The 27864-nt window shown below is 41.1% G+C and overlaps 1 protein-coding gene across 1 annotated transcript in view; it reads left to right on the plus strand.

Annotated features, from left to right (window-relative positions):
• Positions 1 to 8809: 8809 nt before the first annotated feature.
• Positions 8810 to 27864, plus strand: part of net1 (neuroepithelial cell transforming 1) — a 40196-nt gene continuing 21141 nt past the window's right edge. The window contains exons 1-2 of the mRNA XM_020634792.3: positions 8810 to 9348; positions 21406 to 21469. Of these exons, the coding sequence (XP_020490448.1) occupies positions 9197 to 9348; positions 21406 to 21469 (216 nt within the window). The 5' untranslated portion in view covers positions 8810 to 9196. The remainder of the gene's footprint in view (positions 9349 to 21405; positions 21470 to 27864) is intronic.

The following is a 27864-nucleotide window of genomic DNA, read 5'->3' on the forward strand; positions in this document are numbered from 1 at the left end:
GTCTTTATGATTCCCCTCAAATCTAATACCAGAATTAAATAACAACAAAAATTCACTTGGGGGGGAAAAGTCGTGTTAAATTAAGGTTTATGATCTTGGGCCTAGAAAGCCTCATGCTAACTGGTTAGCTTTTAATATGAGTGTTTCAAACGGAATGCCTTTTTTTAACCATTGTCTTTACATGTTAACTTGACAGCAGCTATATCAGCAGTTTGCTAACCAACAACCTAGCTAACACGCTGCAGTGTTATATCATGGATAGTGTAAATCCCAAGCAAACCCTATTGTAGGCTAACAAATGTGACTACTACTTGGTTTAATGCTTATGTTTGCTGAAGTGACTTAGTTCTTGGTTTCTAATTAGTTATTAAAAACACATTTTTAAACCATTAAAAGAGGTAAGCCACAAATGCTAAGGTTAGCATTCAACTATCCTCGCTAACGCAACCAGCAATTTATGCCTTTTCCATCCTGTGGAGTTGTGCTAACATACAGAAATGTTTGGTAGGATGAGGTAGGGTACCATACCTCCTGATTTGACCCGGACCATCCCGTTTTCAAGTCCTAGTTTTGAACAGTCCCTGTTATATCCCACCAAAAACAATACACCATGCTTCCAACACTGATTTGTCTATATGCCAATCAATGTAATTGTCAAGGCTGTTGCTGTTGTTAATCAATCGGAAAACATAACTAAAGCAAGACTAGTCAAAGTTCAAGATTTGTCTGTACACGTGTCAGTCAATCTCAGGGTTGCGGCTGTTGCTTAGCTAGCCTAGCTTATCATACTGACAGGACCTGCTGCGTAACAACAGGCTGTCATGCCGGAAATGAAGTCAGAGTTTCCCAAAGAGCGTCGGGAGCGTTACTGTGTCCTTTGAAAAGTACTAGGCAATGAATATGCTGCTTTTTTTGCACACATTGCAAGTTACCATTTTCAGTTGCCCACGGTGGAAATAGCGACTTTGCAAACACGAACAGTGGGTACGGGCTGGAAGTAGCATTGTTACCATTTACTTCAATGAGGCAATGACAACCAACTTAAACTGCTGCTCAGGAGGGCAGCTTTCCCTACCACCTTGTGTGAACAGTGCAGGTCACCGATCTGTTGCTTGATACATGTAAACTTGTGGGAACCTCGTCCGGTTCCTGGCGGCACAGACGTCTGCGACCTCACTGCAGTTTTTTCTACTTTTCTTTTCTTTTTAAAAGTGTCCAGATTTGGAGGTTTGAAAACATGGTCACCCTAAGATGAGGGTAAATACTAACATTGGCATTTGTTGTTCATGGGTTTTTACATTTTTGGTTTTGACTTGAAAATATGGCCGAACATCACTTGGACTTTTCACTGTTCTTCTCTGCTCGTGCTCTGTCAAAAGCAGTGAAACAATAAAAACGTGTCAGGTTCCCTTCATCATTGTAAACCTTGAACGCAGTGGAACCACATTATAAAAGCATCTGAGCTTCTGACCCTGAGTGAATAAGCGGAGGAAAGTGTATTTTGTGTAAATATGAATAATTCTACAAACGTCCAATGACGCAAATCTGCGCTCAGTTGAAATCACGACTTCTTTTAGTTTCAGTTCAAGTCAAGGATGCTGCCCACATGTCATTTCCTAAAGAGGACGGACAATGAAGCTGTAATCTTTTCAAACCTTTCAATAACACCACATCTTTGAGGTGATGTGGCCTCAAAAACTGCAGGGAAAAAGTCGTTTATCTTGTCCGTCAATGAAACTCGTCATGCTTGGACAACAAAACATCCAATTTGTCCAGCTCTCCTCCCACACGCACTCACTCTCTCCTACATTCAGATTCATTTCTCACCTGGAGGTGTGCGGTGATGCAGTCTGTCACAGGTGCTTCAGACCGTGTGACTCATAGTTGTCGCTAAATGGCGTGAACATCCTGTGTATTTATTCGATTAATGCTGCTCCTACACTCCCCTTTTCATCCCTCCATCCACTCCTTCATCCACTTATCCATCCCTAACAGTTTAATGCCCATAAATCTAAAGCTTTTGGATAACACGATGATTCAGAGAGGACACGTCTTCGACCCTAAAAAATGGCTCGTTATGAAAGGAACTCAATTATCAGCGCTGTTGGATTTTTTTTTTGTGTGTGCCATGACTCAGCAAAACTGGAACCAAGGGACAAAAAAATAAATCTTATATAAACTTGCAATCGTCATCATTTAACGTCACTTCTACCTCTCTTGCTTCCAGGCACAGAGGCAGCGCGGACGGACAGACGCATCGACAGGGAGGATGACATCACCGTCACCCGTGGGAGCCAGGGTCTGCCTTCAATGCCAGTGGTGTGTATCTGTGTGTGTGGGAGCCTCTGTCTCTGCGTGTCACTTCCTGGGAGAGAATAGAACAGGAAGCCGGAGTGAGAGCCGACAACAAGCGCTCGCCTCACCTCCACAAGGAAGCCTTTCTCCCCAGAGAGCAAAAAGGAGGGGTGTGTGTGTGTGTGTGTGTGTGTGTGTGTGTGTGTGTGTGTGTGTGTGTGTGTGTGTGTGTGTGTGTGTGTGTGTGTGTGTGTGTGTGTGTGTGTGTGTGTGTGTGTGTGTGTGTGTGTGTGTGTGTGTGTGTGTGTGTCCCTCTCTCGCTCCTGCATTCATACTGCAGAGGGGCTGCTGTTGTTTAAGCTCATACTGTTTCTATTTTCTTTTAGTTCACATTGACTCTCTAAAGCCTTTAAACAAACTGTGATCACTTTTTATTATTCAAAGCTTTTAGGGTCAGAGGAACCCTGGCACGGGGACATTTGGGTCATCTAAGGCAATTGCAGTAACGTTAGGAGGTTGATGTAAGGACAAAAATGAAGCACTAAAAGCTTACCTTTTTTTACACAGAAATTCAGCCACAGCCCCATAAGGAATCTCTGCGGTCATTCTGCCGTTGTACTTTGACATTGTTGATGTCCCAGTGTGTGATTTTATGTTTTAATTTCTCAGAGTCGGACTAACACGCCTAGATATTGCGGTCTGATGTATACGCCTCAATCAGCCAAGAAAAGGGATTCTTGGCATGCTCCTGATTCCGAGCATGCTGGACAAAGACAGAGTTCCTGAGTTCAATTGACATAATCGTTTATGGCTAGAATTCCGACATCCACTGCATCAGTTGCACTGAAATTAGATGTAACATTACCTACATGTATTGTTCCTGAAAAACTGAAAATAACAAAAAACCCAACATGCATCGAAATGCATATCACATTAGCATATCGGCACACAGCATGCACATGCAGTTTTAAGTCGGTATTCTGCCATCTCTTACTAGTTAAGCTGACTAGTGGTCAGATCCTTTTGTGCAGTACAGCATAGATGTTTGATAGGGTGGCAAATGTGCAATAAACGTAAGATTGATTAAAAATGAATATAAACGTGTTTATCACTCTCTGCTCTTTGCTGCAGAAGACCAACTCTCTTAGAGAGTGATGAGTGTCGAAGGGATCTTCAGAGTTTAATCTGCGGGCAGAGTAATTAAATGTGCTGTAAAAGTGCTTATTACACCCGTGTCGGATATTACTATGAAATGAAATGTTCCAATAATTTGTGCTCCATCTAAACTTTATCTCCTCTCTTCTGTCTGCTGGGTTGTGTGGACTTATCCCTTGATATCTGCGCCAGGTTGTTTCTCTCTGCTGTTGACCCTGACCTCTCTTAACGGAGGGCAGAAGAGATGAAAGCTTCCCCTTTGTGGCTCCAACACAGACAGCTTCATCACCATAGTAACTGTGTTTTTTTCACAAGGCGGTATGGGAGCTTTTTTGAAATGTCATGTCGCCCTCTTGTGGCAGGGAGCAGAATCACAGGGCTCAGGCCGTGTGCTAAACTACATGTGACAGCTTGGCTCAATATTATGTCATGACTTTAAGTGCATCTCAGTGTGGGGTGGTGTCTGCTTCATTGGTTTGGATATGTGATGCCGTGCAGCTTCCTCTCTCTCCGCTGCTCCCCCACACCCCCCTCACCATGCCAACACATAGACGGGCGGGGCTTAAAAACAAAAACCCCAAACAAAGAAAAGATTTTCCCACCTGGATGTGTCAGTAGTTGCCCCTACTTAAACCTCATCGTCACAGGTCATCTAACACTCCTCTGGCACTTTTTTTTTTTTTTTTTTCAAACACCTGTAAGAGCCACGGGGACAATGAAGCCTTTACTGTAAGCCTTGTTGTCATGACGACCTGCCCCTGGGCCGGTTACATAATCGCTGGGCGCCGTTTTCCCACAAACCACAGCGTACGGAGAGGTCTTTGTGCTGTGACACGAGACACCAAACACACAGTTTGCACATTCCTCCAGCCGGACGAGCTCACAGAGGAAACAGAGGCGTGAGGTCTCACAAGCAATGCGGCCAATTTAATCAGAAGTCCAACCCGGTGTGAAGGTTAAAAAGCAGATTTTTCTTTCAGCAAACGGGGGGAAAGGCCAGCTCGGTGTCGCAACATTTCTCTGCTTCTGCTTGAGGAGTCAGACTTATTTTAAGATTTGTCACATAAAATACTCCCAACATGTCATCTCGATTAGTATCATAAGCTGGTGAGATTTGTGTGACTTATTATGAAATGACAACATGGCGTTAACTCGACTGTGACCTGCAACTACAATAAAGTAGCCCCCCCACCCCCTTCCCTGTTAGTAAATATGGAAATAAGCCTGATGGACTATAAAGGCACCTTCTTGTTTAAAGTGTTTAAACTGGACATTCCTTGTGTATTTGTGGGAATGGTGGTGTGTGTGTTATTGTGCATTTTCAGGTGCAGTTCCTGTCCCATCAGTTGCATTCAGTGTCACTTGCAAAATGAGCTTTGTTTGTTCTGTGAACTAATGAATACTGATGCATTCATTTACAGGTGTTTAACATGGCATGCTTGTGTCGTCTTCCCTGCAGGACCAGTGACTGAAAAAAGGAAGCTGTAAGTAAGTATCATTATATTCTTTGTGTTTGTCTGAAATAACAACACGTCTGTTTGTGTCTCTGACAGCAAAACCCACAGGCACTATCTCTAACATAGGCGTAGCTGTCATGTGCAGTTTGTCAGCCTGGTTCCTTCTGACGTCTGTTCTGTTTAAAGTCCCCGGTGCTGCTGGAGGCAGACTTTCATCGTACCAGCCGTCCACGTCGCCGCGCTGCCATGACAACCCCGTCCATGTTTGAGACAGAAAGCAAGAATCCCTGGTGACACTCTCAGTGAAATACTGCAGGGAGGATGTCAGAGAAGGAGTACAACTAAACTAACTTGAACAGCAGTGATGGGCAGTGTGTGTCTAGAGATGACGTTGTGGTTTTTTCTGTGTTATTTACAGAGTGAATGTGATTGTAGTGGTTGCTAAGGGAAACCAGGGTGATAATTACCTGTTGGGCCCCCAGTTGGGCAAAATCACAAAAACCAAAAAAGCACATTTTTATCTCAGAATTTCACTGGTGTCAGCTGCTCTGGGTTTATTAATCACTGCAGGATGTAGTGTTTACATTTTCTGCTTGAACCTACACTGCAAGCTAGCACAAGCTAACCGTCTGTGTTTGTCACCTGCCTGTCCAACAGGAAGTAAACCAAATCTGCGTCTGCAGGTGAAAGCCTGCACAAGGTTCAACCTCATCTTGAAACGAGCTTCATGCACTCTGCGTTTCGACTTACTAAGATTGTTGTATCCACTCCTAAACTCGCCTGTGTGCTGTCATTGGCTTGAGGAAACACACCAGCTCCCCGCCAAAAACATCCCGAGTCAACCACAACATCAAGATCAAGGCAGAGGGCGGGGTCTCTGCAGACACAGTCAACACCACACAAGTACAGAGGCCCAGAAGTGAAGATTGAGTAGCATTACAAAAGCTGCAGACTCTGCCTTTAATAAATAAAAAGAATATTTCAGTAATATAAGTTCAGAATAACAGGTTCACCTCATGCTGCAGCTGTGATCCAGCACCAAACCCATCTTCCCCCAGAAGCTGGTTTCACGTGGTGGTTTAGATGTGTGTTCCTGTTGTCTAGCACCATTTGAAATCAGTGTTCTTGGGGACAGGAGGACAGCTCCGGCAGTGAGTGAGCAGCTGGTATACGTTCTCCTCCTCCTCGTCCTCTTTCTCCACCAACAGATAACTGATTTCTCCTGGTGCTTAGAGCCAGCTGCTGCCTTCTAGCACCATTTGAAATCGGTTATAAAACTGTGGATCAATGCATTCGGGAGTCCTCAGCAGATGGGAGCAACAGATTTGCTCTTGACTCCTGCAGAAAGAGATCCATCAAGAGCTTGGAGGGCGCCCATTGATGTCTTTGTTAAACTTTTACAATTTATTGATAAAAACCCTAATCTTCCTTAATGGGTTTTTAGGATTCTCATCTGTATGTCATCTCTGATCTAAGGTAGGTAAGCAACTAGAAAAAAATATCCTGGGCTTCCCAAATCTGCAACAGCCTGTTTTTAATTATTATTCAACAATGACTCAGGGCTGCACAGTGGTGCAGTGGTTAGCGTTGTTGCCTCACAGCGAGGAGATTCCTCGGCTCTCGTTAAAACTTTACATGCACTGTTGATGTTTGGGAATTCCTCATCGCTCCTTTTCTTGCACAGATACAATCTCACCATTTCATTCTGCTTGCATGCAAGAAATCATGTCAGTAGTACCTTGTTTACAACCACTGTTAATGAGACACATTTAATAGAAATTGATTGCAATCAAACTTAACCTTTTGCAAAAGAATATTAATTGAATAATTTACTCTTCTGGTAACCACTTAATGTTGCTGCAGTTCCCACTGACGACCACTAGAGGCTGATAGAGGTCACTGGAGAGCCCTTTAACATGTTCTATAGGCGAAAGATAAAACCTTTTAAAATGAATACAATGACGAGAAATATGCATATATACCAAATGTTAATGTTTAAGTGAATTTTCCCTCCTGCAGTGCATGAAATGTTTTACACAGAAAAACATTATGGTGATCCTGACCAGCAGAGAAGAAATACGCGTGTTATTTTGAGGTTGCATCATGATAACAGAAGACCTTTCTTTGGATTGAACACCCGAGGGAAGAAGATGCAGTGAAGAAGAAAACTCAAGTTATCAGTTCATGTGTTGTCTGTTGTTGATCAGCTGTGGCCCGTGGTGTTAATCTTAAAGAGGGCGATGTCACTGTTACTATGGGGTGATATAAGCGGTTACATAACAGCCAAGGATGCTGATACTGAAGGGAAATATGCAGTGACAGCTTGAACTATAACACATCCTTTAAAACTCAACAACAGCAACGACGGTTAATAAGACACATTAATATAAACACAAAAGGCAATTTCAAGTGCTGAACATCAAACAGTGATGTCTTACTCATAAACAGGAAGAGGATGATTGATCTTATAGATTGTGTCAGTTGAAAACATCATTTGTGTCGTTACTTTACAGCACAGGCAGGATCTACTGCTTTATGTTGCAGTCAGGTGCACATTTTGGCCAGCATAAAAAAAAATTTGATAGTGAATCTGAACTATGCAGAATGTTAAGTATAACCACATGAATGAAAAATATATGAATGCACATACCTAGGGATGCATTTCATTATTGTCCGTCCCTTTCAGAGATATCGAAGCAGCAACTTTAATGTACACTCTTTTCCTTGTTTATCTTTTATTGAGACTCGTACTTTTATTGTTAATCATTTTTTTTGTTCATATTAAGCCTTATCAATTACACTGTGCAATATCTGTTTAACACAGCTCATTGTGTGCATTCATAATTGTAAATATTGTTTTTTTAATCTTTGTACATATCTTATGATAGTCCTACTTGGTACTTATTGCTTATTTTATTATTATTATTATTATTATTTTTTTTTTTTTTTCAAACCCTCAACCAGAAGGTTGAGGGTTTGATCCCCAGCTGAGCAACATGTCTGATGTGTCCTTGGGCAAGACACTTAAGACATGCTTCAGTGGTGGCGTATGACTGGAATTAGTTACTTCTGATGGATACATAGTGATCACTACCATCAGTGTGTGAAAGGGTGTGAATGGGTGTGAATGGGTGGGTGTGACATGTGGTGTAAAAGTGCTTTGAGTAGTTGGAAGACTAGAAAAGCGCTTTACAAGCTCAAGTCTATTTACTGTTGTTTGTATTCATTAGCAACAGTAACAACCGAATTTCTGATTCTGATTCAAGTTTGTTTATCAGATAATTGATTTAAACCTACAAGATGCAAATTTCTCCTATAGTGGGATTTAATGACTGTTTGATGATTCATCCGTTGATGACTTCTATCCAGCCCAGTATAGCATCAATAAATCATTTATGTAAGAGCGATCTTAAGGCACACAAACCCACCTTTCTATTTGTGTCTGTCTTCTTTTTCTTTTTGGTAAATGATTAACTGTTTTTTTTCTTTAAATTTAAAGCCAATTGTAAGATTTAGACTTATAAGTTGGAGAATTCAGAACTTCTTGGAATAAAATGCTTCACTTTTGGCGTGTAATAAATGCATCGCCTATTCATTGAATTTTGCTTCACACAAAGTATAAAGGTTTAAAGGGTGTCCTCTTAACTTTTTTAGGGACGTTTTCAAATATTTTCATTGTTATAGCAAAACAGTTGTTGCAAAAATTGGAAGTGGACTTGAGCTTGTATATTTCTTGTCTTCTGACGACTCAAAGTGCTTTTACACCACTCAGGTCACACCTATCACACACTGATGGTAGAGGTTGCTGTGTAAAGTGACCATCTGATGTAACTAATCCCATTCATACGCTGACAATGAAGCACGGGAGCAACTTGGGGTTAAGTGTCTCGCCCAAGGACGCATCGGACATGTGGCTGCAGAAGCAGGGGATCGAACCCCCCACATATACACGTATAAAGATTTTAAAAATCGTGAATTTTCAAATTCATGAAGCCAATTAGTAAAAGTGTGGTCAAAAAAATAGTATAGTAATAATATTAAGATATTCTGTTACCCCAAAAGTAGTCATTTCTCACTACATGTTAATGTGTTGTATGTTTATCTGCTCTGGTCCCGCCCACTTAGCAACTACTTCCGCTGTTCTCCCCTCTCATTGGTCGATGTTTTCCATTTCCGCCATATTCAAAATTTGTGACGAGTCCATGCTGCTGTAGTAGCATTTGTTATTGTTTTTTTTTCTTCAACCCATTCATATATTGAGTAAAAAAACAACTCCCCCTACATTTTAAATGGGTGAAACAGCTGAAGTCCAGGCTCCATTTGTAGAGGAAACTGTAGATAGACCGAGAAAACAAGCGAGCAGCAGAGACTTAAAGAGGAAGAGTTCCGCTGATGAAGAAGAGTCTTCGTCCCTCGGGAATAACAGAAGGAGTCTGAGAAGGTTAGTCCATCTGTAACGTTCATACTCCAACAAAAACACCGTAAACTATCTGAAAACACACCTTTCAACCCGTCAGCGCCCTCCGTTAATCCAGACTTTCAAATCTCAAACATAAATACGAGCTAACGGGAGCTAGCATGTTTTAGCCTGACACAGCTAGCACACAGCATCGTTATTTAATTTCCTCAAATGAAGGTTTTAACTTAGAAAAAAGTAAATACCACTTAGCTTGTTGTGTCTAACAGATTATCAGGTACTTTCGAATCTGTTTTGTCTGTTTTATACCACGTTTTAATGGATGTCAATGTGTGCTGTTGCGTCAAAGCGCCGCTAGAGGTCAGCAGAGGACCGTCACTCTGCTCTCTTTAAACCAGCTGTAGTTTATTTCCTGTTTATGTCTCCAGTTGTGTGCGTCATACATTTACTTTAGATATATTCAGTGAAACATTTACTCTCAAATTAACTGTATACACAAATGCTTTTAAACTAATATTTATTCTTTCGATTAAAAACGAGGTGTAATGATCCTTCCTTCTATTTGTATTGTCACAACAAGCTTACTATACCCTTTTAAATTAATATTGTTTTGATGTACAGAAGCACTAATGTGTGTTAATATGTTGTATATCAGTTTATGTCAAGATGTGTTGTAAAACAATGTACAGATAAACACATTTTCTTCCTAAGAAGTCATTTTTATGTAAGTTTAATTATCTTTAGACTCTAAAGGCAGTTGTTCAGACAGCGAGCCATTATGAGGAGGAGGGATGACCCATTATTGTGAATATATATAAATTACACTTTGTTGCCCCCTTGGAGAACATTTCCCTCGTCTCCACCTGATTTCTATTTACAAGGATTACTGAGTACAGAACGAAAAATGTAATTCAGTGCATACTTGTCCACACAACCATATTTACACATGCACACATTATGGCATTATTTCCGGATGAGTATTTTATTAATGTTGAGCAGGTAAGCCTACTATTGCAGAGGTTCTGCGTATTGCACCTTCCTGTAAACATTTACAGAAGTAGTACAATTTAAAATAAAACAATTTTCATGAAGTGAGATTTATGCTGAAATGAAAGTTGCCAGGAGTGTAAAAAAAATCATTTAAATGCAAGTTTGCAAATGGCTGCATCAGTGTAGCTGTCTGTTGCTCTTTACAAATACAACACACACACAGAAACAAACACACTTCACCTTTGTGCTTTATTAAACATGGTATGCTCACTCCGATGTACAGTCTTTATACGGAGATGAATTGTTTTCTGATTCTAAGGCTTTTAGTCTATTGTGTTCCTTTGTGTTCTAATGTGTATAAATAGTCCAACTGGTATATGTGCCCAGCTGTGCGCAAAGTAAAATGCTTTAACCCCCTCCAGAGACAGTGGGGCTCCCCAGTCTCAAGCAGCTTTATTTTGGGGGTTGCGAGCAGAAAAGTTCCGCTGAAATGTGCATAACATGGTTATTGTTTGTTAATTTCCCTGCATTCTGCACAAGAACAGTCTCTAGTCAAAGCCAGGGTTAGGGTACTCAAATGTAATTATGTAATCGACAATTTCATCACAATATTACATGAAATGTTATTCTGTTCAAAATGCTTTAATTATAAATATCACATCACATATCAGAATACATTTTACATTAATTCAATGAAGGAGCCTGCAGAAGAAATTCACGAGTAAAGGCATGATGCTAGTCATGAAGATATGGATCGATGCATTGATGATATTGAATCAGTAATCATTGGATGGATGAACACCGATCCCATTGATGGGCTGGTACTCTGGAAGATTACTACTTGATAAGTCTCCATTGTTATATTAGCTTCAGGCTCAATGTTGGTTTGCGTTGGTAAATACTAGAACTGTACTTAAGGTCCCCTCTCGCTTACATTTAAGTTTTTCCCGAGGTGATTACATCCAGGCAAAGAGGAAGATTTATTAATTTATAAATAACTATTTTATGTTGGTGTGTCAGATTTTTTTTTTTTAGCCAGATTGAAAAGAGGAGAACTTTGGAAAATCCCTGTGAAAACAATCTCTGCTCGAAAATATTCGGTACAGTAGGATTTGATTGATGTAATATTGTGTTTGAAACCTAATCCCAAATCCCTAAGAAGCAGAGTGGGATTTTCCACACAGCTTCACCATCTACCAAGGTGCATGACGAGTGAAAGGCTAGAAGAGGTCAAAAAGCTCCAGCAACTCTTGTAGTATGAAGATCAACTTTATTAACAAATTAGACCTACGAGTTTCGGCTTGTGGCCTTCATCGAGGTCATCAAGAAGGCGACAAGCCGAAACTCGTCGGCCTAAATTTTTTAATAAAGTTGATCTGGCGGCCAGCTCCAACCCGTGGATGACATCAGACTGGCCCGCAGAGCAGTTACTTTTACAATTAAAAAATAAATGTATTTATAAACAGGAGGGACTTGTGAATGATTGTCATTGATGCCACAGTAAAGTGTTAAAAATAGCAAAGCTCTCCCTTTTGACAGAGCACCTTTTGGTCCTGTGTTCGAGTCACAGCATATCACAAGCTTGTGTTGTCAATGGATAAAAACGGCTTTCGTGCACTATACTTGCTTGTCGGGCCCTCGGGTCCTTAGCTTTCTGACAATGTGTCCCCTTGAACAATATACATCTTCATGCTGGAGCTTTTTGACCGCTTGAAACCTAATACCAGCCAATCTAATAGTGAATATCTATTTCTGGGGTAAAACTCCCTTGGCCGTTCTCATGATCGTGAACATACTCGTGTCCTTGCCTTTTGATTTGTTTATAACTTCAGAGATCAGCAGAAAACAGAATTGTTTTCATACATTTCTATTCTGGATGAAGAAAACACAAACACTGAAGTTGAATTGTGTCCAAGAGCTCATAATTATCTATACAATGAGCTTTATCCGGTCGTCAGACATGCAGCCAACCTACAATAACAGTAATCAGTATGTTTTAAGACGAAAAACCCCTGAGAGCGATTGTACGGGACTGTTTTGAAAATCTTTCGATGTCATGTGCCAGTTTTGCCCAAACGCAGACCTGTGCAAATCCAGCTCTGCAGACAAACATGGAAAAACATCACCCAACATTTGACCTCCATAACGAGGGTTTATGGAAGAAAAAACACGAGCTTTGAGTGAGAGAAAATAAGGTTTGATTTCCCAAGTGAGATTGGCATAAAAAATACTCGACTGGCAGTGGAATTTTTCATGCTGCCAAACACGTGCAGAATTCAGCCAACAGTGTACAACAAAGCTGTTCCAAAGCTCTTGAACTCGGTATTGGAAGGTCATTGTCCATGTAAAGTACCGTGGTTAAAAACTCACGTTGAATGGTCTGAGACTGGGTGATATGAATGTTCTCATGGTTGGGTTTGTGCCTCGTAAAAAAGGTATGGGCTCAATAAACTTCTCTTCATGTAAAGCTTAATATAACAGAAGTATTCAGATTTTATTATCAGCTCTTTATCTTAAATGGCAGTTTTTATACCATACTCTGGTTGCATGGTGTGTATTTATTCCTTTAAAGTTTAGCTGAAAACAGTTTATCTTTAATTAACATTTATGAGATATCGATATCTGTTTCAATACCACAGGATTTAAACCCAGGCCGCCTTTGAGGGTTATAGCCTCTAGTCTGTACATGAGGTCGGCGTACTAACCTCTAGTCACCAGCCTAGTGAGCTGGGTAAGGCCCTTTAAGTTTTCCTCAATCTTGGAACCCATCGGGAATCATTTATTATCTTCTGATACTGTTCCTCTGGGAACGGAGGCAAATTCAGTAATTCTGGTGTAGCCAGTGGATAGCGTGGAAAGACTTCCAGCTAAGAACTGTGCTGTGTGGCATTTGAGTTTCATATTCTGTCGTTTCTTGGTCCATCACATCCCCCAGCAGTAAAGCCTGTTTCTTGTGAGTCTCAGTTCAACAGTAGATTAAAAGATACAAAGGTGGCTTGCCTCACTGTTGGCTTCCTTCAGTTATACATTCAGCAGTACAAACCCTTGTGATTTTGTTTGGCATTAACAGGCCTTATGTTTGCAGAAATAACGTCATGATACAAAAGGTTTTTCAGGTCTGTTGAACGGAGGTTGACTTGATTATTTCTGGCATTTCAGGCAGTCAGGGAATCTAAACTCTGATTGGCTGTCGTGACAGTGACACCGCCTTAAGCAGTTTTGTGGCTCAAGATGAAATGTTTGGTATAATAGATTGTTAGCAGCACTTTTTTGGCGGCAGTAGCTCAGTTTAGAGGGACTTGGAGAGGTGCCTGAGCACTGCCGAGGGGCCCCTTGAGCGAGGCACAGAACCCCTGCTACTAGCTCAGGAGGCGCTAGCTGTTGGCAGCACTCTCACTCTGACATTTCTTGGTTTGTGCACACGTGTATTTCTGCATATAGAGAAACATGGTGAAAATCTAGACTCTGCGTGCAGATTCAATGTTTTAATGTCAAACCTGTAGATAAAATTTATTGGACACTGAACTAATTGGATGGGTCTGCCTTACATGTTGTTCTTGAACTCCTTATTATGAAATCTCAAAGCCATGCATTATCCCTTAGTTATGTAACTGTTGTCATGTGTCTCCTATAGTATAAGTAGTCAAGATAAGGACAGAAATGCTAACACAGGAGGGGTCAGTGTTGGGATAGTTCAGTTTCAGAGTTATCCATCTACAGTTAAGATGTCTGTGTAGGTTCTCTGGCATTTAGTAAATAAAGGCAGGGCTAGCTGAGACGCTAAAGCACTGACTCATTAGCCACACTTCCCTCCACACATGAGAGCAGGTTCAGGACTAGAAAGGACCTTTGTCCCCTGGCTGGAGGCTGGGATGAATGTGTGTGGTGACATCAATCAGGTATTCATGACAAAGTTACACACGCAGGGGGTATCGACTTTCAAAACAGCGAATGTGTGGGAAACATGACATTAGATATCTCAAGTTTTAGTGACTAATTTTCTATAGAAAGACAATAAATATATAGCATATACCCTGATTATTTGCTAAGACGTCATTTAAACCCGTTCATATTCTGTAAGTTGCACACAGAGAAGGTAAGAAAATCAAAATGAGATTCATGACAAGTAACTGTTTTTTTAAAGACGGGGGTAAGAAGCTCTTCCTCACGTGTTCACAGGGAACTTAAACGAATCACAAGAGGTTTAGTTTCTCTCTCTTTGAAAAGATACTCAACTGTTGACGTATGTTATGATCTCATTCAAAACACCCAGGCCAGTGCTGGACATGAAGTCTGTTTTACCTTAATCACAAGTCAAATAGTTTATGAAGGTCTGAGAATTAGGGATGTTCCTGGCGACTAATGTCCCTCGCAATTAAAATTTGAACGAAAATCAGACAAGTCATCTAGTCTAAAGTAAGAAAACACTGCATGTGCTTTGCAGTCATTGTACTGATGAGCTGCATCATCATTTCACACGGAGCGGGATACCACAGGGTATAAACCAGGGGTTCCCAAAGTTTTTCTGCCAGAACCCACTTTGGCAGATGAAAATATTTTCAAGCCACCCCACCCCTCATCATACACACACATAAACATATCGTCATAGACTTATCACTCGGTCAGTCACATCTTTGCTAACAGATTGCTATACTTTTTAGAATTTATCTCAAACATTGTTTGCAAAAAGTACAGAAAGGTAGCTTAAGTCATGACAAAATGAAAACAAATTACAGAGGAAACAGTTATAAGTTATACTGCAACATGAAACTTCACAATGTTTAAGTTGCACAACAGATATTGCTTTAAATTTATCTTTTTCTTAAACCCATCTCTCTGAAGATGAACAACTCCCTAAAAAAATTATAAAAATCTTTGTTTAAGACCTAATCTTCCAGGCTTGCTATAATTTCAATGACTGTAGCTTCTTCTGTGCTACAGATCTTCTCAAGGCTGGGATGCAGCTGTCAGACTGACACTCTTAGAACATTTTAAACAACTAGCTTTCATCTGTATTTATTGGTGCAATTGCGGAAGCCCCTCTCACACAGATAGGATGTGGCAAAAGGAAGAGGTGTGGCTCTCTTCATTACCCACTGTTGTACATTGGACACTCAGGGCGAGATATGACTAAAAGTTGTGACATCTGATGTAGATGACTAATTAATTGTTAGCCTTATGTTTACCTGGAATTCCTCTCATTCCCTGAAATTCCTCCCCCCCCCCCATTGAAATATGAATCCAGATTAAGTAAGTAACTGAGAGATTTGTGTTTTTTTTTTCTGTCCTAGCAGTGCTTTGGTCTCAACACCCGTAAAGCTTTCTCTCTTGTCTACTTATATGCATACAAAGTGCAGCAAGAAGTAGTATCCGTCTTTAATATCTCTCTCCATTTTGGATGGATTTTTTTACATTTATTTAGTGATCAACTTGTGACCTTTTTGAGATGCTCTATCTAACTACCTCTATCCTCCTTCTACTCTTGAAAATATCCACATTGTCTCTGGCACCATTCTCTCTGCAGCTCATTTGTTTATTTTCAGCACAGAGATATTAGCTCAATGAGCGGAAGAGCGGTTATGTTTAATTGCTACAGGCTCTTGTCTCCTGTGAGATTCCCAGCATGCCTTTCTACACGAGTGTGAGAAACTGGCTACACCTTCAGCTGAAGCCCTGATGATGTAACAGTCTGGATGAATCGTGTGTGTCCCTGCCTGGCTTCTGGGCTAATGCTTGTCATTTTTTCAGCGACACGAAGCACAATGAGCGTCTGCCTGTCTGGAAGCTCAGCTCAGCTTTACAGTCAGACAGCTAACAGACCTGCTCCTCTGATTACTTACCAGCATCCAAAATACTACCTACATGGTGCGTTTTCAGAGACTTGTGTTACACTTATGGTAAGGGTACAGGCGTTGACATTCACCTCATCTATGCACTGGTTTAGTGCCCTTTGGCGCCCACTGAAGGTCTCTGAGTGCCACTTTCGAAAAACTGTTCATTAACATAACCAGCTTTGCGTCAGACTTGAAGGCTACTGTTTCGCCAAGTTCTCCCCAACGTCCAAGAGCATGTCCAATATTTCTTTGGTTTCTTGCCTGGTCACTGCTTGGTTTCTGGGCACTCTTTTTCTCTTCTAAGCTTTATCCATCACCATCCTCTTCCTCAGACATTTAATCAAACCGTACCAAGACATTGGTGGCTTGCTGTCAAAGTTAAGTGGTGCTGACTGCTGAGGGCGAGCGACAGGATGCAAATTTGTGTTTTGGCTTCTGTTTTTGGAGAAGAAGCAAATCAATCTTTTTAGAGGCTTATGATTTTCGGGATCGTAACTGAAGAAAGAATGGAGTACTGGTCAATATTAGGCAACATTGGAAACATTTTTGATCAGCACTGGAACTAAAAAAGTAGGTGTGGGACTCTTGCTAAACTCTTGCGTGCTAAAGACTAAAAGGTATTTAAATGGTAATAAAGAAAGTTCACAGTTATGTTGCTCATAGATTCTGTCTTTCTTGGGAATCATCCAACTCAGAATTTGCATCACAGAAGCTTCAACGCACTCTGATGTGTCTCTCAGAAACAATGATGTTTACCTCAACCTTACACTTACTGTGTAGTTGACACATTGTGTTCTCTGGTTTCCTGCTGTATTGATAAGTCATCATTATTTATGGCTTTTATGTAGGGAGAGTCCAGATTTACAACATGGTGAACGTTACTTCCTGCTTGGTCATCCATAACCACATATTCAAAATACCACCAACAAGGAGCATCAAAAGCACACTTTTTATATCTAGTGATGATTTACTGAAGTGCACGTCATCCAACATGTGGAATTCTTTAAAATGATGACGTAAATCAGTGGTTACCTCCTGAAGTAGACACTGAAATTGTACGCGTCCATCACTATAAACGTGTATGAAAGAGAACCACAGAATGAGATCATTTAGTCTTCATGTTCAGTAGGGATGTAACGATTCACTCAACTCACGATCATTTCACGATACTGGGTTCACGATACGATTCTTTCACGATTTATTTGACAAAATGAGAAAAATTTTGAGATAACTGAAAAAGATTCCTTTAATTTTTTTTCATGAAAACACAAAAAGGTGGGGGGGGGGGGCACAGACACATAAAGGACTCATGGTGTTCATGTGTGTTTCTTTTAATGACAGCAGTCAGTATAACAACTGAAAAATTATTTCAACTTGTAACCGTCATCAAACATGTGGAATTCTTTAAAATGATGACGTGAATCAGTGGTTACCTCCTGAAGTAGACACTGAAACTGTACGCGTCCATCACTGTAAACTTGTATGAAAGAGAGCCACAGAATGAGATCATTTAGTGTTCATGTTCAGGGTTTTTCCTTTCTCTGTCATCTTAGATGGAAGCAGTGACACTTTAAATTAAGGTTCACAATATTCATCATTAACTAGTTGCTTATTAGCATGCTAATTAGTAGCATACTAGCTGCTTATTAGTCATTATTAAGTGCTTGTTAGTACCTTATGCTACATAACTATAGTCAATAGCTCTGGTCATCAACTAAAAGTTTGCATGGTGAATATTGTGACCTTAATTGAAAGTGTTACCTTGGAGTCGGTACGAATGCTGACTCGTGCTTTGTTTTAAATTGCACAAAATAAAAGTTTGAAATAAAAAAGGCAATCTTACAAATGTTTTTCTGTAACATTAGCTGGAATTTTCAAAATGAAAAATGTGATTCTTTCACCATAGATGCTACAAAAAGTTAAAGGGGGCGGGTGATTTAAAAAAAAATACATCAATCAATGTGAGATAGAAAATAAAAAACAAATTCAAAATCACATTGTTTGACTCTTTCAGACTATTGTATTCGGTTAATCAGCAGTTAATCAATCCAAGCATCCATTTTCTTCCTCTATTCCGAGGTTGCGGTGCGTTTGCAGAAAGCGCAGTAAGCCACCTAGACGCCCCTCTCCGGAGCAAAGGTTTCTAGCTCCTCCTCGGGGATTCTGAGGCGTTCCCAGGCCAGAGTTTGGATCCGTTATTTCTTAACCATCCAACAAAACATTGCTCCTCCTCTAGCAGAATAAAGACTTACTAATTAAGTGAACCCTGGGTGGTTAAGGACACACTGTGCTGTAGATGAATGTCGAGTAAGACAGTAAAGTCTGAACAACACCTGCAGTGACCTCTGACCCCTGGCTCGTTTTCAGGACACCCACAGAGCTCCACTTTTTCCTCTCTTTAGCTGCTGTTGTTGTTGTTCCTGCAGCACATGCTGTTTATCTCGAACACCTTACAGTAGCATCCGTGCATACATTTCTAACGTGGGTGGTCTCTGTGGGATCTCTGACTTCAGTTACTTGTGCGCATGTTTCACTCCCGCTCTCATTTTCTCCCCTCGACTCGTAGAGTTTAGCATGGGCGGCCCTGAGTTCAAATCCAATTTGTGGCCCTTTTCCACGCATGTCAATCCCCACTGTCCCTATCTGCCTGATTTCTGACTCTACCCACTGTCCTGTCTTTCCACACACACACACACAAATAATACTACAATCATTGTAATTTAGCCCCAACTAAATTCTATATTTTCTGATGTCTCCAGATGTTTTATCTGCCAACAATCCAAGACCAAAGGAGAATGAGTTTATAATATTTAAAAGAGGAAAATGAGTACATTCTTACAGTTTAGAATCTGAAATATTTGACATTGTCTCTGAAAAAACCTTCTAACAGTTAGTAAATCTTCAAACTAGTTAACTCATTATTTTCTCCAAATGGACTAGAATAATCACCGAATCCTTTCAGCACCGTTCCACTCAGTGTTACGAGGCATGCGAGCAGAGATTAGGGTGCTGGGATGCTGCAGCTGCCTGTAGATGGACAGTTGCTCTGTCACTGGAGAAACGCCAACTGGAGCAACAGTAGCAGCGCGGCAGTATGACTGGAATGACTCGGCCTTACGAGCAGCACTGACCCCGTCACACGAACACAACAAGTGTTTCTGGGCAGCTCGGCATTCTCCGGATGCTGATGCCTTTTTAAGTCCCTCCATCTGAGCCTGAGGCCCCCCCCAAAGACATTAAATCTGTGATATTATCCACTGTTCTGACACCATTTATGATGATGCATGATTGTGTAATTGTGTTATGCAAGCTGAGCGATGCAGGGGGCTTGATTCATCGTGCTGTGGCGTCTGCTGAGTGTGATGCACTGTAAAGTTACGTGAAAGTTCCTTTAAACATCCTCCAAATTGTCTCAACATTTCAGCTTTTGTTTGCATTTTCCTCTGAGTTCAAATGTTGGTGTCTAAAGAGCTGCGAGGAAATGAGAAAAGAATCATATCATGATTATTTTCAAAGATATTTCATTGCAGTATGACTCATATGGCCCCAACCCTCCAACTGTGCGATTGTGAAAAAGGCTTTACAGTGCCTGCCGTGCAGGAGTTTGCCATTTTTGATGGACTCTTTTAAAATAGATTATTCTACTTCTGTTTGTAGACTTTACTTTACAAAGCGTCTTGTTGAGTGACACATCTGACTGTTAAAAGAAAGCAGGGTGAGTTTGTTTGGTCAGAAAACACGTATTAAACATGTACAGGACATCGTCTTATTGGTCCAGAATCGATGAAGGAGAGGTCCGTTTTCATTCAAGCTCAAATCATCCCAAACAGCCATCATAACGATGATCAGGGATGTTTTTCAACCTGCAAACATATAATATGATGACGCCATTTCTAGAGCATTGATTTTTAGATTTCTTTGTTTTGTTAAAATGGTTTTTAATTCAGGGAACATTCAGAAAGTAAATCTACGTATAGCTTCAGATTCCAATATATCTTAGACCAATGTCGGCCTAATAAATTTGGTTGACCTACATATTGGTCAGGCTTGTTGCATTCATCTGAACATTGCAGCACTTGTGAGTCTGTAGCACTTAGTTGGCCTCATTGTAATTCAAATCATATTTTAATCGATTGTGAAGCCGTCATATTTGAAGTCATAAGAATTAGCATGTTATAAAACTAATGCTTTAAATTAAATCAAAGCTGTGTCCAGTTTTTAAAAGTTCCAGGCTCCCTAACCATCCACATAACTGTTTTTTAATAGAATATCGTCCCCTCTCTCGGCAGTCAGTGCGTGACTTTAATAACCCGATGATTTGGTTTCATAAGTGGCACAGTAACTTATCCTTGTAAGGCAGTCTGGAGACACACTTTTAGTGAGAGGATTTCATCAATGTGAAATAGTGCTTCAATAAAAACCCAATTTATTGTTGGTACAAGGCAGATCTGAGCAGCTGCTTTGATGTTTTTCCTCTGGCTGTGTAACCATCCGTTCACTGAGCGGGATGTGTTGTGTAATTGTCCTCCGTGTGGCCTTTTCCGGGCCCTTAATAATCACACAGGTTCAAGATAAGTTGTTTGACATGAGAGGGATTAATAGTGTGCACGGCTGGTTTTTAGGGGGGAGTGTTCAGTCCGGACAATCCCACCGCAGACTCCCAAAAAAGGGCAAAGCTGTCACCTAAGAGAAAATCCCAACAAAAAGAGTTTTGGGCCGATGCCAAACCTCTGGGAGGAAGGAAGGTGTTAGGGATAGAACTCCTCCTTCAAATATCTCAGGGGGTCTTGTGTCAGTTTAGAGTCTCATGAGGTGTCTTTGAGGATCTTTCCTGTCTGACCTGGAGGATCTTTATCTGTCAGTCCTGGCCTGAGGTGGAGGACTCCGAGGCTGCAGCATGCTGAGGCTGTGGTAGGTAACTGGAGGTGGTGGTGGATGTTTTCTCAGGACAACTGGTCCCTGACTCACAGTTTCCCATTAATGAACGCTTTGTCATCTGCTTTACTCACACTCTGGCCGGGACTTTAGGTCAGAGTGGACTCCACAATGGCTTAAATAAATCTGGTGCTTCTTACATATCGTCACAGTTGAGTCACAGAGGTGGATCTTGCTGGATTATCTTTTTTAATTACATAACCGGGAATGCATCACACTCATTGTTACAGCATGCAACAGGCCCTGAAGATGTTGGCTTTTGCAGCTAGGCGTGCTTTACTTCTAAAAGGTGACGTTCCTTTCTGCTGTTGTTTTTGCTCAGGTCAATAAGAAGAGGGAGCTCCTTCTCCTTCCTGACACCAGGACCTCAATGGGACTTCAGTCTGGTGAGTAAAGGCTTCGTATTTTCCAGTTTGCAGATCACAGAAGTTCTTGTGTTTCTCAAAAGGTGGTACTATACATCCTCAGGGTGTACTGGATTTATTTAAAAATGTTGTATTTGAAAAATTCAGATTCCTGAAAATACTATAATGAAGAAAACTTCAATCTTAGTGAGATAAACCACAAATGTTTGCCTTTGCAAAAATCCACTTTTGTTACGGATAACAAATAGTTTAAAGGAGGTGTTCGCACATCCAACTTCATTTTATGAAGAAGGCGTGTATAGAACATCAAGCAATCACATTGAAGAGAAAAAAATCCTGCCAATACTTTTTCTCATCAGCAGCAATTTATTAGAAAGATATCACAGAGCTTCAGTTTCAGTCTCTCTGAATCATTTTCAACATGAAGGAGTTCAAAGGCAAGGCCCAAAGTTTGGTGTACAACTGACCACACACTCCAACACAGAGCTACACCTCAACACTTCTGCCCAAAGAATCTCTAACTGCACCAGATCCAGACATCTCTCCACCAAGGTTATTGAAAGATATCTCAATAACCCTGAATTGCGTATGTCTGCGTAGATCTGCAGGATATGTTGTTTCAGCATCAGAAGCACAATGTGTGCATGTTCTTATAGTCACATTACAGGAGGTTAGGTGTCAAATGAGGCAAATGACCTCAAACGCATCATGCTTCAGCTTGTTTGCTGCTCGATACAAAAGTTTAAACTCTCATGGTTCTCATTTTACATGACTAATCCAGAAGAAAAGTCAGTCTGATATTATATTACAAGTTCATCCCCTTCATGAGAACACAGAGGGATCGTGAAGTCATTCCTGGGACGCTCAGAGGCCTGACTATGACATGTTTGTCACACATTGCTCATCCAGCATAAAGAACAGGAATTTCGGACATGAATAAACAAAGCAGCATCACACACTTTCACTCATAAAAGGTTTATTAGGAAAGAGTCGATTTTTCATGCATAAGGAACAATGCAAGTATGTTTTGAGATTTTTGTGGTTTGTGTTTTCATAACTCACCATTTATTGCAGAAAAAATAGATACTGCAACGTCAAGTTTTCTAACTTTACAAGTTATGAGGTATTGGGCATAAAAACTTCAGGAGTTTTTCAAGAGTTTTGTGCAAATGTGAAAGCAACAACAACATTCATAGCGTTTTGTTCTCTGGTGTCCACTTTGGTCCTAAAGTGTTCATAGAACTGTGGAAAAGCTTGGCATTTTAACTGAATATGTTCAGGAATCCCACAGAGGTTAATCAAACTCACCTACAGCTACTTTAAAGAGAAAGAGAAATGTGCATGGTGGTCCACAGGGCAGACAAAACGTGAGAGCATGCCTTGGATTTCTGCCTCGTTTAAACACAATACACAGCTCTTGTTTGATGTTTGCATTTCGTCTACACGTTTACTTTTACCGTTTGCCGTCGTCTCAGAGAGCGCTCCTGGTTCACCCCTGTCGTGTCTTCTGTAGCACCCCTTCCCGTCATAACGATGTGTTGGAGCTTTAAATCTTGCCTCACAGTTTTCAACACAGTCTGGGAAACGGCGGCTCTGTTCTTTGTCACGGCGCTGAAGCTGCTTCTTTGTTGGCCTACAGTCACTGTTACCCAGATTAAATATCCAGACGATGGACTTTGAACTGGTTTACACTTGATATTTAACACAAAATGAGAGTTTAAAACACTCGAGAACGGCTAGTTCTGGAGAACATTTTAGAGCAAATTGCATATAACGCCAATCCAATGGGCAATATGTATATATTGTAGCCTCTTTATTTATACAGCGGGCTCTAAAAATATAGCATCAAATTGTCTAATACAACTTAGTATTTAAAGCTAAAAAAATTAGATTTTACATTTGCAAGAAATCAGAGTGTACAGGAACAAAAAAAAGTCTCTTTTGTATGCTCTGCAGGTAATCAGAAACAGAGGGAAGGTGTCCGCTGTTACGTTGTTCTTGTGTGCAAAGATTGAGGTGCAATGACAAGTCAAAATTTGAACCTCTTAATGTCAATGTTTTAATTGTCTTGTGCAGCTGGTGGTTTTCTGGGTGTTTTCTTAACTTCAGACTAGTTCTCTAGTAGGGCTTTGCTCCGAAAATCGAAATAGCAAAATAGCGTCATGTGCTCCTTGTAAATACATGTGTCCATGCAGATGTTACAGAATCGATGTGGCTGCAAAGCTGTGATGACAGTTTTGAAAGACAATTGACCTATGGTGTTGTTCACAATAACGGCAAAGCCCTAGCTCTGGGATTAAAATATTTTAATGTATTTCTAGGACCTCTGAGGACATGAATTGAAGTGTTCAAAGTTGTAGGATCCTTAATATGCCGCCGCTGTTATACTCAACGATAAATAACAGCTGTTTTCTGTGTAGGAAGTGGTCATTTTCCAAATTCAAAGTATATCCCGATAAGTATCGTATCTTGGCTACAAGTGAAGAGCTGGTTTGAAAGTAATTGCGTTTAGGAGAGTACTCCCCGTCCAAAAGCTTGTTTCTCTGACCTGTTTTTAAGATGTGAATGTGGCCGCTGTATTCAACCTTCAGCAATCACCTGCTTTGATCTTCATAGCTTAGTGTAAGGAGTGCTATCATCAGAGAGAGAGCTATAATATCTGCTCTAAATTCCAGGCCTGCTTCTCTTTTGGTCGCGCTCAATACTGAGTGTGTATCTCCATCTAATTCCTTACTGAGAAGCTGCTCTGACTGCCGTCATGTGTCTCCTTCCTGACTGAACAAGGCCCGCTAATGTATCCAGAGACCAAACGCTGGATAACGTGAAATCCAGCCTGCTCTGATTTCTTCTTCCCCCTCCCTTCCCTAACTGAGGAACATAATGGCCTACAAACCTCTGCTGCCTCTAATAGACTGGCCCGCTTTGTGGTTTACAGTCGGCCCTTAAATGAGACGAGCTGATTAGAAACAGAGAGTGAACAGATTAGACGGCGAGCGGCATGACGAGCGTGGAGGCAGTCCAAGGGTTTTTACAGCTGCCTGAAACACAATCCATTGCTGATCTGACGGCGGAGCAAGGGAAATAAAAGCAGCGTTAGAGAGAAAGCCAACAGCTCTTTATCTCATGCCAGCCTTTGATTCTCAAACGTGGCACGCTTAGCTCATCCACCAGAACCATGTGCGCCTCGTTAGCTCGCCCTTTCAATTTACTCCCCCGTTTTTTTTTGTCTGTCGTTTATAAATCCACCAAACAGCCAGCGATCAAAGAGTCCTGGATATGTCTTTGTCTCGTTGCCTCTCTTATCTCAACCCTGCCACTTTAAGCTTCAAGGTTCTGCCAAGGCTTTGGATAACGTTTAGCCAGGTTTGAAGTGGTAAGGAGGAAGGGGGGGGGGAGGTTGGGAAGGCGTGCGATGGCCCTGAGGCGAACCTTGGCGAGCATTCCCCGGGCACTTGGTGCATTCCCTCAGACTACATCAGGTACGAGGCCTCTGGGGGCTTTCTGCCACGGACGGGAATGTGTGTCAGGTTTCAAGCCCAATGCCAAGGTGGAGCACATCAAACCCAACTGGCGTTTGGTTGGAATGTGAAGGTAATTAACGGCGGCAAGAGTCAGATTCTGAGTCTGTTCATGCAACAAGTTAAGGCGGACGGACACGTCAGCCTCCGGAGTGTCTCGTCTGATAAGAAGCATTCCAGCTTTAATCAGATGATTTAATATGAGGCGCGTCAGCCCTTTTCACGCAAACTTTGATAATTGTTGTGGTAAGGCCTTGCCCATATCAACAGCAATTTATACTCAAACAAAGGCTGACTTCTCCAACCGCAGACTGTCTGAAGATTCCTCAGCATTCCATCGAATGGGGGGATTTAAATCACCCAACCCCTGATAACATTTAATGCATCCAAGGTGCTGCTCGTACTGGATCAGCCCCGTGCACATACGTCCCACTTTGATGTTGCTTCGCAGCTGTGCAGGCTCTTGGATTCATGCCAATCAATAGTTGATAACACATGTTAGAGAAAATTACATTTTTCCACCTGTTTTAACAAGCTCCCTGTGATGTTTTACAGGCTTCTGACTGTAAATCCAATCACATGGATGTATGTTGCAGTGCCGCAGATATTGCCCGTAACTGATCAGTTTTGAATAATTTCAATAGAGGCATAAGATCCAAGCATTCAGAACATGCAGTTTGTTGTTATACATGAACAGAAGTCAAACTACATGGCTACCAAATGTTACATCTAGATGTGAAATAATTTGATTGCAAAACTAAATAGCCCTTCTAAAGATTAGTTGTTGTTTTTTTGGTGTATTCAGTGTCCTTCTGGATCCTGAGAGATTTGGCAAGAACTTTATATTTGTTGGAAACTTCAGAATTTGTGTAAAAGCAACATACCTGGGCAAATTTAAAACAATCATGGAAAACATGCCAATGCATCTTTAAATAAAGTGATTGAAGATAAAGCCTGGCACACACTTGAGTTTTAAAATGTGACAGAACCCACACATGTCGACAAATCATGACAGATTTAACAGATTTGTTTTTACAGTGTGTTGTGTGCAACGAGACGGCCAACTCAGCACACCACGCACTAACAGATGAATTCACCAAAAACCAGAGTCTCCACTCTCAAAACTCGTAATCCTACGCAGTCAAACTCGACAAATTAAACAATCATGATGGTCAAGCTAATTGTGACTAGCTGTTAGATAGCAGATAGGGAAGGTATAATCACTAGCCCTATTCAGACTGATGCTTCAAGCCGCGATACTTACGTCCCTTGTGCTTACAATATCAGAGGTTATTATTGCAGTACAGTTGAGTTGAGTTGATACTCATCTTATTGATAGATTCATGCCATAAGCAGCCCCAGTTTAAGCTCAGCAAAAGTTCAGAAGCCTTCAACTGTTCTACTCTGGGCGGCCATACACTGCTTTGCATGAATTATTTGTGTTTGAACTATTTTATTCAAACAAGAAATCTGTAAAACATAAAGCATGCAGATGTACAACAGAGGCCCTTCAAAGTACTCTGCACTGTCTGAGAAATGCAGTAGACATTTTTAACAATGGGCAATAACTTCTTCAATCGTAACCATTTCAATGGATTAAAACATTTTTTTCAAGATGAGATGAGATGCACAAATAGAGTGTGTGCAGGAGGTGGCTGAATGTTTCCCCTAATAACAGCATGTTTACAGATCTCTGCAGAAGTCTGGGGGCATGTGTAGTCAGTCGGCACAGCAGGTCATGTTTTACTGTCATTAACATGTGACTGAGATGAAGCAGAACAATGAAGGGAGGGGGAGGTTTGGGTTTTTCTCCACCCAGCTTGTTGTAACGCCCCCCACCCACCACCTCCAGCAACAAACATGTTCCCTCTAAATTCAACTGAATACACACTATTTAATGCGTCACCATTGCACAAGACGAGCCCATTGACTGTCAGTTTGATGAGCCGACTTCAACTAGTTTCTGTTCTATCTCTCTTCCTCTCTGTACAGTCAATATTGATCTTCTTCTTTACTAGTTAAACATTTCTGGGTTATTTATTATTTAATCCAGTCCTGGGTCAGAACAAGAAGCTTGTCAGGTCAAAGGATTTTTTCTTTGAACATGCAAACTATGATGTCATGGCAATATGAAGTTGTTTGAATCTGGCGGGTCGAAAAAAACAAGCAGGTACTCCAAGACAGAGAAGAAGAAAAAAAGCCTTTATTGTGGGTCTGAAGGTGTTGAAACTTGTGTGCCGTGTTCCTCAAGTCTGTTTCTTTTGTCTGCACACATCATCGTCCTTTTTACGTAACACCCTATAATCTGTCTTCGTAGATGACTAACAGACTGACCTGTCCCAGGTCGCAGCAGTTTCTGCAGCCTCGGCGGTGTAATGAGCTAAGAGGGAGGCCGTGTTTGTTGAGTCACCGTATTTACGTTGAACCCAGCCCACCTTTTGAACAAGTCGCTGCTTGGAGTGTTATTCCATCTGCAAGCTGCTGACGGAGGGGTTTCCAGAAGTGGCAGGAGCGGGACGGCTAATTTTCTCCTCCTCCCCCGGTCATGTCTGTCTTTGCACGGAAATAACTCCAATGCTGTTGTGTGTGTTTTTTGTTTTTTTTTACCTTCTGTGTAAAGTTTAAGCTTAAGGCAGTGTTTAACTTGGAGGGAGCTTTCACACTTTGCACGCACACTTCAGGGACGGCAAGCGGCAGACTGCAGCTGACACTGCTGTTCAGGATTTCCTTAGTCTCTCTTTTCAGAAGATGTTTTTGTAACCTAGTCTTACTGTTATTCTTGTCACATATACTCTATAACTCCTTCTCTCACACACATACACAAAACTGTTCAATCAGCAGAGTGTGAAAAGTAGATTTTCTGCCAAAATACGGTAAAAACATGAAGCTCTCCAAGAG

Source organism: Labrus bergylta, chromosome 23, assembly GCF_963930695.1.
Source record: "Labrus bergylta chromosome 23, fLabBer1.1, whole genome shotgun sequence".
NCBI classification, from domain to species: Eukaryota; Metazoa; Chordata; class Actinopteri; order Labriformes; family Labridae; genus Labrus; species Labrus bergylta.